The sequence below is a fragment of the Lethenteron reissneri genome, chromosome 43, assembly GCF_015708825.2.
Source record: "Lethenteron reissneri isolate LAM-NWPU_2019-01 chromosome 43, ASM1570882v1, whole genome shotgun sequence".
In the NCBI taxonomy this organism is placed as follows: domain Eukaryota; kingdom Metazoa; phylum Chordata; class Hyperoartia; order Petromyzontiformes; family Petromyzontidae; genus Lethenteron; species Lethenteron reissneri.
Window position 1 is genome coordinate 10,985,175 of NC_083821.1, and position 14,540 is coordinate 10,999,714.

General features: G+C 51.9%; 1 protein-coding gene across 1 annotated transcript in view; it reads left to right on the forward strand.

The window, feature by feature from the left end:
• The window catches only part of LOC133353378 (kinesin-like protein KIF13B), a 136,547-nt gene that overhangs the window by 53,199 nt on the left and 68,808 nt on the right, over nucleotides 1-14,540 (forward strand). The window contains 13 exon segments of the mRNA XM_061569581.1: nucleotides 740-827; nucleotides 2,273-2,407; nucleotides 3,641-3,753; nucleotides 5,482-5,593; nucleotides 6,594-6,806; nucleotides 7,936-8,046; nucleotides 8,693-8,827; nucleotides 9,464-9,594; nucleotides 10,053-10,077; nucleotides 10,079-10,140; nucleotides 11,976-12,199; nucleotides 12,942-13,170; nucleotides 14,271-14,433. Of these exon segments, the coding sequence (XP_061425565.1) occupies nucleotides 740-827; nucleotides 2,273-2,407; nucleotides 3,641-3,753; nucleotides 5,482-5,593; nucleotides 6,594-6,806; nucleotides 7,936-8,046; nucleotides 8,693-8,827; nucleotides 9,464-9,594; nucleotides 10,053-10,077; nucleotides 10,079-10,140; nucleotides 11,976-12,199; nucleotides 12,942-13,170; nucleotides 14,271-14,433 (1,741 nt within the window).

Here is a 14,540-nt window from a genome sequence, read left to right on the forward strand (position 1 = left end):
GTGGCGGGAGATGCTCCGTTGTCCAGGGTCACGGGGGGAGGGAGGCGGGGGAAGGAGGATGGGTGGCCCGCGTAAAGAAAATACGCGGATGTTGCAACACCGATATAAGTTAGACGATGCAAACGTAGTCATTGCTAACCTGTACGTGGGGCGTATGTATGTTGAACTTTCGCACCATACGGAGCCAACCATGGTAATCGGGGGTTATCATTTGCATTATTATTTGGTAATTGGTTTTCTGGCCATGCGGAAATGCAAGTGCCGGTTGGTTGGTGAACATAACTTGGCCTCCTCTTAATTTGACTCGGCCTGAGACAAGTACTCGGTGCAGCGGGGTGCGGAGACAGTTCCTGCTGGGCCTGGTTCAGGCCTCGCATCCTTCATGCACGCGCTGTGCGAGCCTTAGCAGGCGCTCGTTTACGTTACTTGTCCCTACAATCCTTGCGTGTGTCTGTGTGTGTGTAGCGAACGGTAGTGCAGGGGTTAGTGTGCTGCGCTACGAACCCAGTGAGTCGATTATCTGAACCGGTACTGGGTTTCCCCTAGGTCGACTCAACCTCCAATGAGCACCTGGAGCGGTGTATAAACACCGCCACTGGGGACACAAAGACGGCTTGGCGTGGTGCTGGCACCCACCCCCTCGTGTGTTGAGCCGGCCTTCACAGATCGTCGCTTTACAGCACTGGCTCCAAAACGACATTATGGCTATATGGGCGAATCTTTGTCGTGTGTTACACAGGAGTCAAACGGCACTCAAGGTCCGTGAGCACCAGATATTCGGTCCGTACGTCGATGGCCTTTCCCAGCTGGCTGTGACATCTTACCAGGCAATGCACGAACACACGCACCGTTCTTACTTCATGCGCATGCACGCACACGGTCACACCCGTACACGCGAGCTGGTTTTGTACAATCGCTTTGTCAATCCGCTGCTGGACGAGGACCTCTCCCCACGTCGTGAGGGTCGGCGTGGTTACTTTACCGCACTTCATCACGCCAGTCAGTGCGGCTTAGCAATGGCGACAAGTATGCAGACTTCGGATCATAGAAGCACAGGACAACGTCGTAGTGTATTGTATTCTATGCCCTGCTCTCTGCCGCTGACAATGTTGCACAGCGTTGCTTGAGCCTGTGTTATATTCTTGCGTATGGCAGCAATTTGTTCGGGAGCTAAATGCTAATGTTGTAGTCTGCTGGACTCGAGAGGGCTTCAGGCAAGAGTTTGTGTAGTTTTGCTTTTTCCCCATTGAAAGAGCACAGAAGACAACAGTGATTTATCAATAATATCGGGGTTTTTTGGGTTAGATCGCGTAAATATAAATATTTTGTGAAACCCGCCACCACTCGACATAACCAATTGGTAATGTTTGTCACGTAAACATAAAATGCCAATTTGTTACGAGTACAGCACACCGGTGTGTTGGAGAGTAAATCCACAACCTTTACAATCTGATGATGTTGGTCACGAAAGCCTACTCGTTAAACTATCGTGTTTTACTCACGGTCCATAGTTTGGGTTGCACGGCCACAGTCACACCGTGACTTGAGCCTGCGATTGCCTGGCATGCTTCGTGGATACCCATCCAAGCATAATCCAGGCTCAGGTCTGCTTAGCTTCTTATAGCTGATAGTATTAGATGCATTCTAGGTATTTAGATTTTGATTCCTGGTCATGGCCAACATCAATGAAGAGTGATTTGTGACCTGGACTTGAGTCCCCTCCTTCACCATCCCACATTGACCGGTGTGATGAAGTATGGTCAAGCATCCTCCATGACCGAGGTGGTTGTGGGGAGGCCTTCATCCAGCAGTGGATTGGTGGATTATTTTGGTTCTATTTGGATAGAAGCATGCCTGGGATGCGTTCCCAGAATGAGATTGAGAGGCTTAAAGATGAACACATGCGTTAGAGAGCCCACTGCAGGATAATGACTTTAATTTGGATTGTCTTAGACGAGGGAGTGGGCTGGGCAGGGCATGTCGCTAGAAGGGACGAAGGCCACTGGATGGCAATGACTTCCGTGCGGCAGCCAAAGGAGGGGAAATGTACCCAAGAGGGCGTTCACCGCGGAGACGGAGCAATGAGATCGGCCCTCGTGCAGGTGCTGGACTGTGACGGATCGTGGCGCGTTGGGGAGGCCTTCATCTGGCGGTGGATAGGCCAAGGCTGGCAATCATGACGATGACTTCTCTTTTTGGCCGTGAAAGGCGGACAATGCAGAGGCGTCTCTCGAGCGCAGGGATTGATGGTGGGCTGTGCGCGGCATCGCAGGACATCGACTCGCTGATGTCGGAGGGGAACAAGTCGCGGACGGTGGCGGCGACGAACATGAACGAGGAGAGCAGCCGCTCGCACGCCGTGTTCACCATCACGCTCACCCAGACGCTCACCGACCTCGCCTCGGGGGTCAGTGAGCATGCGTGCATGCGTGCGTGTGTTGTGTTTGACCAGCTCCGGTTTGACAGCGGAGGTCTCACTCTGAATGATTCGGGCGGCATTATCTTTTCATCGGCTGCGTAATGCTGTAGGAAGCTACTTGGTATGCCGCTTCACATGAAGCTTCGGGTCCTCTCGGCCACAGCCACGCCCTCCCTTCTCTATGTTTGTGAAAGTGGACCCCTCCAATGGAACATCTGCGCCGGTTAAAAACCATTCAGCCTGGCCTGCCTATGATCAATCCTGGGTTTAACCAGGATGGATTGTGTGAGGAACTTACAGGTCCTTGAAAGATCTGAACACAGTCCCATCTGTGAGCTCCTCTGGCAGGCGAAGCTGCATTGGCTGGGTCATGTAGCCCACATGCCCAGACACTGCATGCCCAAGCAGCTTCTGTTTTACCGGATATAAGGGTGTGGCACGGGATAAAGAAGTGATGGACTGATGCGGTACGGGAGGGTGTAGAGGTGAATGGACTTGCTGAAGACTGGTACCAGCGGTGTCAAAATCGGTCTCTATGGATGAGGCTCATGACGGACGCTGATGGTCAGTTGGCGGCAGTCGCCCTGCAACAATAGCGGAGGGCAGAGGATTGACGCTCACAACAACGAGCGGAGCGCCGGGCAGCTAAAGCGCAGCAAGCCTGCACAGTGGCGAGCATTGTTGGTGCATCTACCAGCCATCTCGGTCAATTTTCCCATGGCACCTGAGTTTGTCCGGTGATCTCCTGCAAGCGAGCCTTTGACACTTCAAGTGGCCTCGGAGTGCACCTGGCCTGGCACAAGTGCCACCGTGGTGATTTCACCATCACTTAGTGACGAATGGCGGCTGCTGTTGTTGTTGTAATGCTCCTAAAGTCTGTTGATGCTATACTCGTGATCTTTCTCTTTGTTGAATGTAATGGGGAGCTGTAGTGCGCTACGAACCCGGTAACCTGAGTTCAGTTCCCGCTCACGGCCAACACTAGTGATGTTTATCTGAACCGGTCCCGGACCTCTCCAAGACCAAGGTGGCCGCACGTGGTGCTGGCCGGCCACCCCCTCGTGTGCCGCGCCGACCTTCATAGGCGCTCGCTAACAGCACTTGCCCCAAAAGTCTGTTGAGGCTATACGGGAGATCTTTGTCTTTGTATGTATGTATACACTCTTGTATTTGAATGTATGCGTAATGTCAGAATGGCTGTTGTTGTTGTTGTTTGTGTAGACATCTGGTGAGAAGGTCAGCAAGATAAGCCTGGTGGACCTGGCAGGGAGCGAGCGTGCATCCAAAACCGGGGCAGCAGGGGACCGTCTCATCGAGGGCAGCAACATCAACAAGTACTGCAGCACACACACACACACACTCCAGCAATCACACACACACACACACTCCAGCACACACACACTCCAGCACACACACACACTCCAGCACTCACACACACACTCCAGCACTCACACACACACTCCAACACTCACTCACACACACTCCAGCACACACACACACACACTCCAGCACTCACACACACACTCCAGCACTCACACACACACACATACTCCAGCACTCACACACAAACTCCAGCACTCACACACACACTCCAGCACTCACACACACACTCCAACACTCACTCACACACACACACTCCAACACTCACTCACACACACACACACACACTCCAGCACACACACACACTCCAGCACTCACACACACACACATACTCCAGCACTCACACACACTCACACACACATACTGCAGCACACACACACACACTCCAGCACACACACTCACACACACACTCCAGCACACACACTCACACACACATACTCACACACTCACACACACACACACTCCAGCACTCACACACACACATTCCAGCACTCACTCACACACTCACACTCCAGCACACACACACATACTCCAGCACACACACACATACTCCAGCACACACACACATACTCCAGCACACACACACTCCAGCACTCACACTCACACACACATAGCCACACACATACCCTAGCACTCACACATAGCCACACACACACCAATACCAATGCACGCCATCCGCCACTAAGTGACTGTGACATCATCACTGCGCCTGTGCCAGGCCACGTGCACTTTGAGGCCAAGTAAAATGTCGAAGGCTCGCTGACAGGAGGTCTTGGGACAGACCCAGGTGCCATGGTTTGGCTGACTGAGATGACAGGTAGATGCACACCAGCTGTACTCCCTACTGTGCCAACTTGCTGTATTTTATCTGTCCGGTGCTCCGCTCGTTGTCGTGAGCGTCGCTCCTCTGCTCTCTGTTGTTGCCGGAGGGCGGCTGCCTCCAACTGCCCAGTAGCGTCCTTCACCAGTAGCGTCCTTCACACATACTCACACACGTACACACACACATACAAAGATTCCTCACCCCCTTATGAAGGCCGATGCACAGTATCGGCCTTCATAAGGGGGTGAGTGGCCAGCACCACGCCCGGCCGCCTTTGTCTCTCTAGTGGCGATGTTATCACACCGCACGCCCACCGCCACCCCACCCCACCCCACAGCACACGAACACGCACGTACCCACACACATTCACTGCCGCATGTGATGGCCTTCCAACGTGATGCAAGGCGGTGGGGATTATTTGATCAGACGTCACCACGCTGGTCAGTGTGAGTTGGTGAAGAAGGGGGTATCGTGGACGCGGAAGCGTTGAAGTACAGCGCAACAATGGATTTTGCTGCACTGCTGTCTCTACAAAGCCCAGCAAGCAGCCCATTGCACCGATTCAATATATTTTGGGCCTACATCCAAGCATTGTCCAAACTCTACCCAGCTTGGCCTCTGGCTATTTTGGGTGCCTTGTTTATAGGCGGTGGCTCAGAGAGAGAGAGACAATGGTGATATCAGCCATTCCATCCAGCAGTCTCATAATATCGGAGCCTGTCCCTACACCATCGCACCTACAAGCCGCACGGCACTATCCGTGTGAACGTGGGTTTTGCCGACCGTGGTGCAGATGCCGGGGGTGACTTTGGCGCCACATCTTGGTGATGCCCGCTATTCACGCTGTCTGCCTGTGCAGGTCTCTCTCCACTCTGGGATTGGTTATTTCCTCGCTCGCTGACCAGGCGGCTGGGAAGAACAAGAATAAGTTTGTGCCGTACCGTGACTCAGTGCTCACCTGGCTTCTAAAGGTACGTGTGTGCGTGTGCGTGTGTGGAGCTGTAGTGTAGCGGTTAGCGCGCTCGCTATAAACCTGGTGACCCGGGTTCAATTCCTGCTCACGGCCAACACCAGTGACGATTATCTAAACCGGTCCTGGACCTCCCTTATGTCATCTCAGCCTCAAATGAGTATCTGGTGCGGTGCGTAAACATCGTCACTGGGGAGACAAAGCCGTGACCGGGATTGGTGCTGACCACCCACCCCCTAGTATGCCATGTTGCTTGCTAACAGCACTTGAGTGTTGTTATACGCTATATGGAGGTATCTTGATCTTTGTGTGTATCTCGTAAGAATGCATGATTGAACTATGCCACAATAATGTTAAAGTAAAGAATCTATTATTTTACCTTTTATTTTCTACATCTCATTTGTATCGCCTGTCTCTGATGCCCTATCTCATTCGTACTATTTACATAATTGTAACATTCACAGCAGTTTCCATATACTTTGCATGCACTGTCAACAAAGAAACAACCCCTCAGTACCAGTGTCAGTGTTGCTCGCAATCACCTGTACAGTTTAGCCATCAGCAAGGGCTTGTCCACCTCAAACCCCGGAGGCATGATACATTACTTGGCGATAATGGTGAAATGTTATTGTAGTGACGATTCCCCATAGGAATAAAACCCAGAATGCAGTTGTCTCGATGTCGTGCTGTAGCCGAAATAAAGCAGGCAAATGTTGACTCGAGTTGGTGGTCCTAGCAAGGCTGTCTGCATTCTACACGCAGTGTGGTGATGTCACGTGACATGCAAGGTATTATGGAAAGAGCGATATTACGGTTATAATCGAGCGCCTTTTCTGACTTGAAATCACCTTGTGTGTGTGCATGCATTATTAAACGGACTTGTTTTCATCATTTGACAGAGACCGTTCGAGTCCGATCCACATCGATTTCCCCCAGCGTGCACCATGTGACGCGTAGAACGTCCTCAAAAGCCCCCCCCCCCCGACTGTCGCCGTTGCCAGGACAACCTGGGCGGGAACAGCCGCACGGCGATGGTGGCCACGGTGAGCCCCTCCGCCGACAACTACGAGGAGACGCTGTCGACGCTGCGCTACGCCGACCGCGCCAAGCGCATCGTCAACCACGCCGTCGTCAACGAGGACCCCAACGCCCGCATCATCCGCGAGCTGCGCGACGAGGTGGACAAGCTGAGGGGCCAGCTCAACCAGGCCGAGGTGAGCGCGGCGGGGCCCGGGAGGGAGCGGAAACCCCCAGCGACGCCATGAGACGTGCGTCGGGGGGGTCACAACACGGGGGGTTAAAGTAGATTAACACGTAGTAGGAAGCTTTCGCAACCGTTATTATCCATGTTTAAGTATTTTTTTTGGGTTGGATCGCGTGAATATAAATGTGTCGGTAAACCCGCCACCATCCGACGCAGCCAATTAGTAAGGTTTGTCACGTAAACAGAACATGCCAATTAGTTACCAGTTCAGCGCACACCGGCATGTCGGAGAGTAAACCCACAACAAGCTGGTTGTAATCACTAAAATGTCGTACTCGAATTGTAAATGTTGTAGGTTTTACTCTCCAACACACCGGTGTGCCGTACTAGTAATTAATTGGCGCGTTTTGTTACGTGACAAACCTTACTAAATGGCTATGTCGGTGGTGGGCGATGTAATGACACATTTACATCTAAGCGATCTAACCCAACAAACCTTTATTATGGTTAAAGAAGAGTTCAAAGTTCACTGTGGGCGCAGTGCTGTTGTGCATGCATGGGGGAACATGCCGGAGGATACATTGCCACATCGATTGAGCAATTGTCATTCGAATGACTGATAGAAACAAATTAGCCATGCGTACGAGCGGATTACGTAACGCTTTTTAACAAGCATTTTTATTTTATTACAGACATTTAATTAGAAGAGAACTACACAGCAATGTGATGCCATCGTAAGGCACTTTGAGTTGCTGAGGCATTTCAGGTCCATTTAAATGCAAAGCCTTCTCCTTTTTCATTATTTTATTAGCAGTATAGGAAAATGCATTTTGATATTTTCAAAAAGTCTGCTTTCTCTGGTTTGTATCGCCAAGTTTTGCTATCAATTTGGCCCGATTTCAAGAGGGTAAATTTGTAGTTTTTTCCCGGCCACTCCACCTCCTCACACGGCGTGCCGGCCTTCACAGGCACTTGCTGACAGCGTAGGCCCCGACAGCCCCTGTTAGGCCACACAGGGGGTCATTGTCACGGCATCTCACAGTGGTGTCTCAGGGTGTCGTTCTCATGGTGTCGTTCTCACGGTGTCATTCTCTACAGTGTCTTCTCCCGGCGTCTATGTGTGCCTCCCTCCACCACAGTCAATGAAGGCCCCGGAGCTGCAGGACAGGCTGCAGGAGAGCGAGAAGCTGATGAAGGAGATGACCGTCACTTGGGAGCAGAAGCTGCGCAAAACCGAGGAGGTTGCACTGGTGTGTATGTGTGTGTATGCTGAACTTTTTTCGCACCGTACATAGCCAACCGTGCTCATCGCAGGTACAGGGAAGGGCAGCAAGTTTTCAACCTAGATTTGAAAGTGCATAGCTCGCACATCAACCATGATGAATCCACCGCTGGATGAAGGCTGCCGTGTCTGTGCGGGTACATGAGTGTATTTGAGTGTGTGTATATTTACGTGCCTCAAGTAGTATCTGGTGCAGACAAAGGCTGCTGGGAATGGTGTTGGCCACCCACCCCCTTGTGTGCCGTGACGGCCTTCATAGGTGCCCCCTAACAAAGTCTGTTTAGGTTATACAGAGGGGGGTTTTTGAGCTTTGTATTAAAATTCACCCACGGTGAGAAGCACAGTTGGCGCATCTGCCAGTCATCTCAGTCAGTCAGCCCATGGCAGCTGGGTCTGTTCTGTGACTTCCTGCCAGCAGCGAGTCTTCGACACTTCACGTGGCCTAAAAAGTGCACCAAGTATGGCACAAGCGCCGTGTTGACGCCACCGCCAATTAGTGGTGAATGGCGGTTGTTGTATTTTAATGTGTCTGCGTGTACATGTGCTGTAACCCCTTGCCACCAACGATCAATTGACGCCCGCCTGGGGGACCTTTGCCTTTTGCGCTTTTGAAGGAACGGCAGAGGCAGCTGGAGAGCCTTGGAATCTCTCTGGCGTCCTCGGGCATCAAGGTGGGCGATGACAAGAGCTTCCTGGTCAACCTCAACGCAGACCCGGCGCTCAACGAGCTGCTCGTCTACTACCTGAAGGTGGCAGTTGCACGCTGTCCCCCCGCCTGTGACCACATCCAACTATGTGTCGGACCACCTCGGTGTGCACACCTATCGCACAACATCATGGGACCTTTTTCATACCTATCACGCAATTGCCCGCAGTTGCACACTCACGTCTCGGCAAAACGGGCCAAACACGTGGCCCGTTGTTCGTGATGGAGACTTCGATTGGTGTGTTCCACGTGATTTGGTAAATAGGCATGCTCACAATCCCAAAGGCAAATTGACGTATCTTTGTGTTCATCTTGCGCGGGCCCTGTGTTTCTTTTTTCGTTTCCTGGCAGCCGTAGTGCAACGGTTAGCGCGCTGCGCTACAAACCCGGCGACCCAAGTTCTATTCCCACTCACACCAAACACCAGTGACTATTATCTGAACCGGGCCTGAGCCTCTTCCCCGAGGTCGACTCAACAAAAATGAGTACCTGATGTGTAGTAAACATCGCCACTGGGGAGACAAAGTCGGTCGGACGTGGTGCTGGTCACTCACCCCCTCGTGTACCATCCCGGCCTTCATAGGTGCTCGCTAAAAGCACTTGCCCCTACATTCTGTTAAGGCTACACGGGGGATCTTTGTCTTTGTGTGTGTGCGTGCGTGCGTGCGCACGTGAGCAGGAGCACACCCTGGTGGGGGCGGACGACTCGCAGGACGTGCAGCTGTGTGGCCTGGGCATCCTGGCGCAGCACTGCACCATCACCATGGACGGCGAGGGCACGGTCACCCTGACCCCGCGGGAGGGGGCACGGTACCACGCCCACTCACCCCCTCGCTCGCCTCCTCGCTCATCCCCTAGCTCGCTCCCTCGCTCACCCCCCCCTGCTCGCCTCCCCGCTCGCACCCCCGCTCGCCCCCCCACTCATCCCCCCGCTCGCCAAGCTCTCACAGTCGCGCTTTATTCATGAACCTCTTAACTCTTATCCATTAGCACTGCTGATTGTGATGTTTGTTTATGGATGCTTGGCGTTTTGGGCCTGTGGGCCTGTGCTCAGCATCTGTTAAAAACACACACACACCACGTGCAGTATGCGACAGACACCCACCCGAGCGTGGCTAGCCCAGTCACTTTCCTTTCCAGAAGTTACATATTACATATCTCGTATAACCGTATCTAACAATTCAAAGCTCAATTCACCTTCTTTACCTGTGCCTCACTTAAATTGGTCCTGTTGTTTTTTGTGCGTGCGCTTTGTGTCGCTGGGCCAGGACGTGTGTGAACGGTGCCGCTGTGACAGGCGCCCACAAAGCTGTGGCACGGGGACCGCATCCTTTGGGGCAACAACCACTTCTTCAGGTGCTGCTCAGTTATCATCATCATCGTCGTTTTCATCATCGTTTTAATGACTACAGACACATACTGCAATCTCAGAGCCATGCAGAAAATTCATCTCGTTTGCAAAAAGAATCATGAAGTCATTGGATTAGGCTTTACATGGATACTGTAGTTTCATGCTCATTTCAACAAAATGTCGATCCCAAAGAATTGTGATACTGGGTTGGCCAGTAGTCTTGAATATGAAAGTGAGTGAGGTTTAACCGCTGACATGACTGTCCGGGTATCAGAAGTGGTGGAAATTCCCAGCTCCTGTGCCGGGAGTCAGTCTGCGAGTAAAGCAGCCGCTCTTGGCTTCCCACAATGTGGGCATTCATTACCTCGATCCCCCCAAACCCCCAAGTCAACGTGCAGCTTCTTCTGTCGGCGGCTGAGCTCGTACACATTGGTTGAACGCGACTGCTCTCATCAAAGCCAGGTGCTTCAGTGTGTGCCGTGCTGTGGGACAAATCGTGCAGTCTGTGTTGTTTGTCAATGGTTTCAGTCAAATTATTGAGCTCAATTGGTTGAATTTCCTCAGTTGAAAATGGCATCGTGAGTTGCGCCCTCTCGCGCTGTGAAACCCGCCTGCGTTTTTGTAAATACTCAGCACCTTGAGTAACTTGTAGAAAGCTGCTTTATGATTGTGATGTATTTTTAGTTGTTATTATTAACTCAAAAGAAAAAATGCCAGGATGACGACGCTGTTGAACATATTCTGCCAGGTATCTCCGCTCCTGTTATCAACTGCACTGGAAAACCTGATGGCACCATCCAGACACATGAATACATCCAGCACCTCTGATTAGCACGGTTGGCTACGTACGGTGCGAAATAAATTCTACATACATACATGCAACTCGAACCCAGGCTTCTTTAACTGGCCACTGTAAACGTCGCATGGACTGATAGGGCCACGTGACACCGTGTGTCACTTGTACAGCTGTTATGATGTCACATGGCATCGTTACGTCGTAACAACTTGCTTCCAGGTCTCTGATTTATATCGCTTTATCTCTGTTCCGTCTCACTGGTCTGTATCTCTTGTCTACAGCTCTCGCGTCTCTATCCCTTGTTTATTTCTCTCTCATCTCACTATAACTTGTTTCCCTTGACAAATACAAACCTACTCTTGGTTTTTTTGGTAAAGTCACATAACGGTAAAGTTAAAAATAAAACAAATACATTAAATCACGACGTTTCGGAGGCAACACAAGCGTCCGTCTTCAGGTGGAACCGTCACAGCAAAATTACTGTATCAAGTGCTGTGACGGTGCCATTTGAAGACGGAGGCTTTGTGTGCCTCCGAAACGTCGTGATTTAATGTATTTGTTTTCTTTTTAGCCTACTTGACTTTATTGAAAAAACCAAAGAGTTTGTATCCTTGCAGTCACGAAAGCTTCAAATCTAGAATAAATAAAAACCTATTTCTCTAAAAGAAGAAAGTTACATAGCTCTTTTTTAGAAGACTTATCTCGTGGAAATGTATATCAGCCAAACACTCTAAAACGCATGTTTTTTAAATTGTGGAGGGAAAACCAGAGTACCAGGAGAAAAATCCAACCATGGAGAGAGCGACACGCAAACTCCAAATAGAGAGCACGTGTCAGGGTTGGGATCGAACCCACGACCTCCTGCAAGCGAGGCGAGGTAGTTAACATCTCGCCAGCGCGAGCCGCATCTCTTGGCAATCCGTAGCTCGGCAGGCCACTCCAGGGGCCTTGTTGTGCTCCATCTGGCCTGCGGGTCGCCTGTTGAGAAGACCCTGACCCCGACCTTGACCCCCAACCCGTCGGGCTTTGCGCGCACTCGTGCAGGGTGAACCTGCCGCGGTGCCACCGTGAGCGGAGAGCCGCGAGTCCCACAGCGACGGGCTTTCCCGGCTGGAGTGGAGAGGCGGCTCCTGGGAAAGGCCAAGAACCGGAGGGGTGGGAGGACCCGGCGGAGGGTCGAGGGCAGGCCCAGGACTCGCCCGAACCCCCCTGCACCTTCGAGTTTGCTCAGATGGAGGTGATCGCGCAGACTCCGACGTCGAGCAGCGGTGAGTTTGTCGGCACGAGCGGTGCCCGCTGCACGCACGCTCACAAGCACGCACGCACACACGCGCCCAAATACACGTTTAGGAATTCCCTCCCCATTGTCTCTTTTTTTTTCCCCCAAGCTCTTACATTTTTTTTTCTATTCGAAACGTTGACGGTGCTGCTTGTTGCTTGGCCACATGACCTTTTGGGCATTTGGGCCCGTGGTGAGCAACTGTGTATAAAAAAATTAAATATAAAAGTAAACATCTACACATACGCAGACTCACACATGTAGATGCACGAATGTATGATAAAGACAAAGATCCCCCGTTTAGCCATAGCATGCTTTTGGAGCACATGCTGTTAGTGAGCACCTGCCGGCAAGGTACCAGAGAGGGTGGGTGGCCAGCGCCCCGCCCGACAGCCTTTGTCTTCCAGTTTCAACGTTTACGCACCGCACCACATACTCATTTGAGGCTGAGCTGACATCGGAGATGACCCAGGACAGGTTCAGATAATCGTCACCGCTATTGGCCATCATTGGGAATTGAACTCGGGTCACCGGGCGTCTGGCACAGCACGCTAACTGCTACACTACCGCTATTTGAATATACATTCATGTATGTATGTATATATTATCTTAGATACATATAGTCACACAAAGCAACCGCCATTCGCCATGATCATCATCATCACACTCGCTGCGGGGCTCGAGTCTTCACGAGCGGCAGTTGAGCAGCGCTGGCCGTGCGTCCCCGGCAGCGCGCGTGGAGGTGGAGAGCGTGGTGCGCACGCTGGAGCGCCAGTACGAGCAGGACAAGGAGGCAGCGCTGCTCGAGCAGAGAGCCATGTACGAGACGGAGCTGCGCTCGCTGCGGGAGGCACTGGCGCCTGAGAGGCACGCGGGGCCCGGCGCGCGCCACGGGCCCTCCCCGCGCCTCTCCATGCTGCCCAGCACGCAGCACCGCCTCAGCCTGTGGGCCCAGGAGAGGTGAGGTGCCGTCGCCACGCAGCCTGTCGGCGGAGGACGTACGCACCTTGTACGTTCCCTCGCTGAATATTTGAGTTTTCCCCCAGGAATTCATGTTTCCCCCCCCCCCCAAGAAGCAACCTTCACCTGCCTCCCTGCCCTCTTTTCCTATTTCCTTCCCCCTTGAAATAGTTTGTGCCCCTGATCTTCGCCCCTGCCGTGGTAGGGCAGGGAGCCCAGGTGCTCTCGCTCGTCCCTTCCCTAATCACGAGGGTGCAGTGACTTGCTATGTCAATCGCAAAACTTGTTACACGCCGTCTCGCCCACCCTTTGATGTCCCCACCGTGTCCCTTGGCTCTTGAAAAATAATAAATAAATGCTTATACAGTAGACTCCAGATTACCCGCGTGAATGATGGGGAGGACGGCCGCGGATAATTCAAAATCGTGGATAATCCCAAAATATAATTTTTCCGTGGATTTCAATTCCAAAAACTGCTAATATAAGGGTATCAGTTACGTTTAAGTTTCTCTGCGATCGCAGTTTCATTAATTAAAACTCACACAATAAATGGGTGGATAAATCACTCAAAATGAAGCACAACTGACGATTTCGATTGTTACTCTTTCAATCGTTCGAACGCATACTAACGATCGACCGATCAATGCGCGTGCTGAGTGATGACACTTTCTTGCTCCCGCGCAGAATACTCAGTCCACTAAATGGATGATAGCAGAGCCACGCCAATCAACATCAATCAAACTCAGCCCACTGTTGTAAAGATATGCAACTACTGTCCTGTAGAGGCAATCACATGGATTTCTGATTAACTGGAGCACATATTTTTGTTCGGTTTAAGCACATGACTTGTAATAAACATTTCCCAGAATAACAATTATTAATTTAGGCTCAAGAGAAAATCCATGAGGTATTCATTTATATCAAAATCTCAGGTGCGCGGTTAATTCGCAAATCGGATAAACCGCACGCGGATAATCGAGAGTCTACTATTTTATATTTAAAAATGAATCAATCTTCGGGACGGTTGGTTTCCCGACTAAACGTTTCCGACCCTCTTGTCTTTTTGTGACTCCCCGAAACCTTTCGCTTTCCTGCGCCAGGGATGAGCAGTTCAGGCAGAGCCTGGCGCGACTGCGTGAGCAGATCGTGCGTGCCGACGCCCTGGTGTGGGAGGCGAACCTGCTGAGCGAGGAGATGAGCAGATGCACCGACTTCCAGGTGACGCTGCAGATTCCCGCCGGCAGCCTTCGTGCCCACAGCAAGGTGAGCCCCGCACGTGGCGGCACCGGCGCGCTGTCACTCGCGACGGGGCGGGGGGCGGCCCCTGAAGATGCTCGGTGCACCAGGGTGTCGCGGTGGCGAGATGTTAA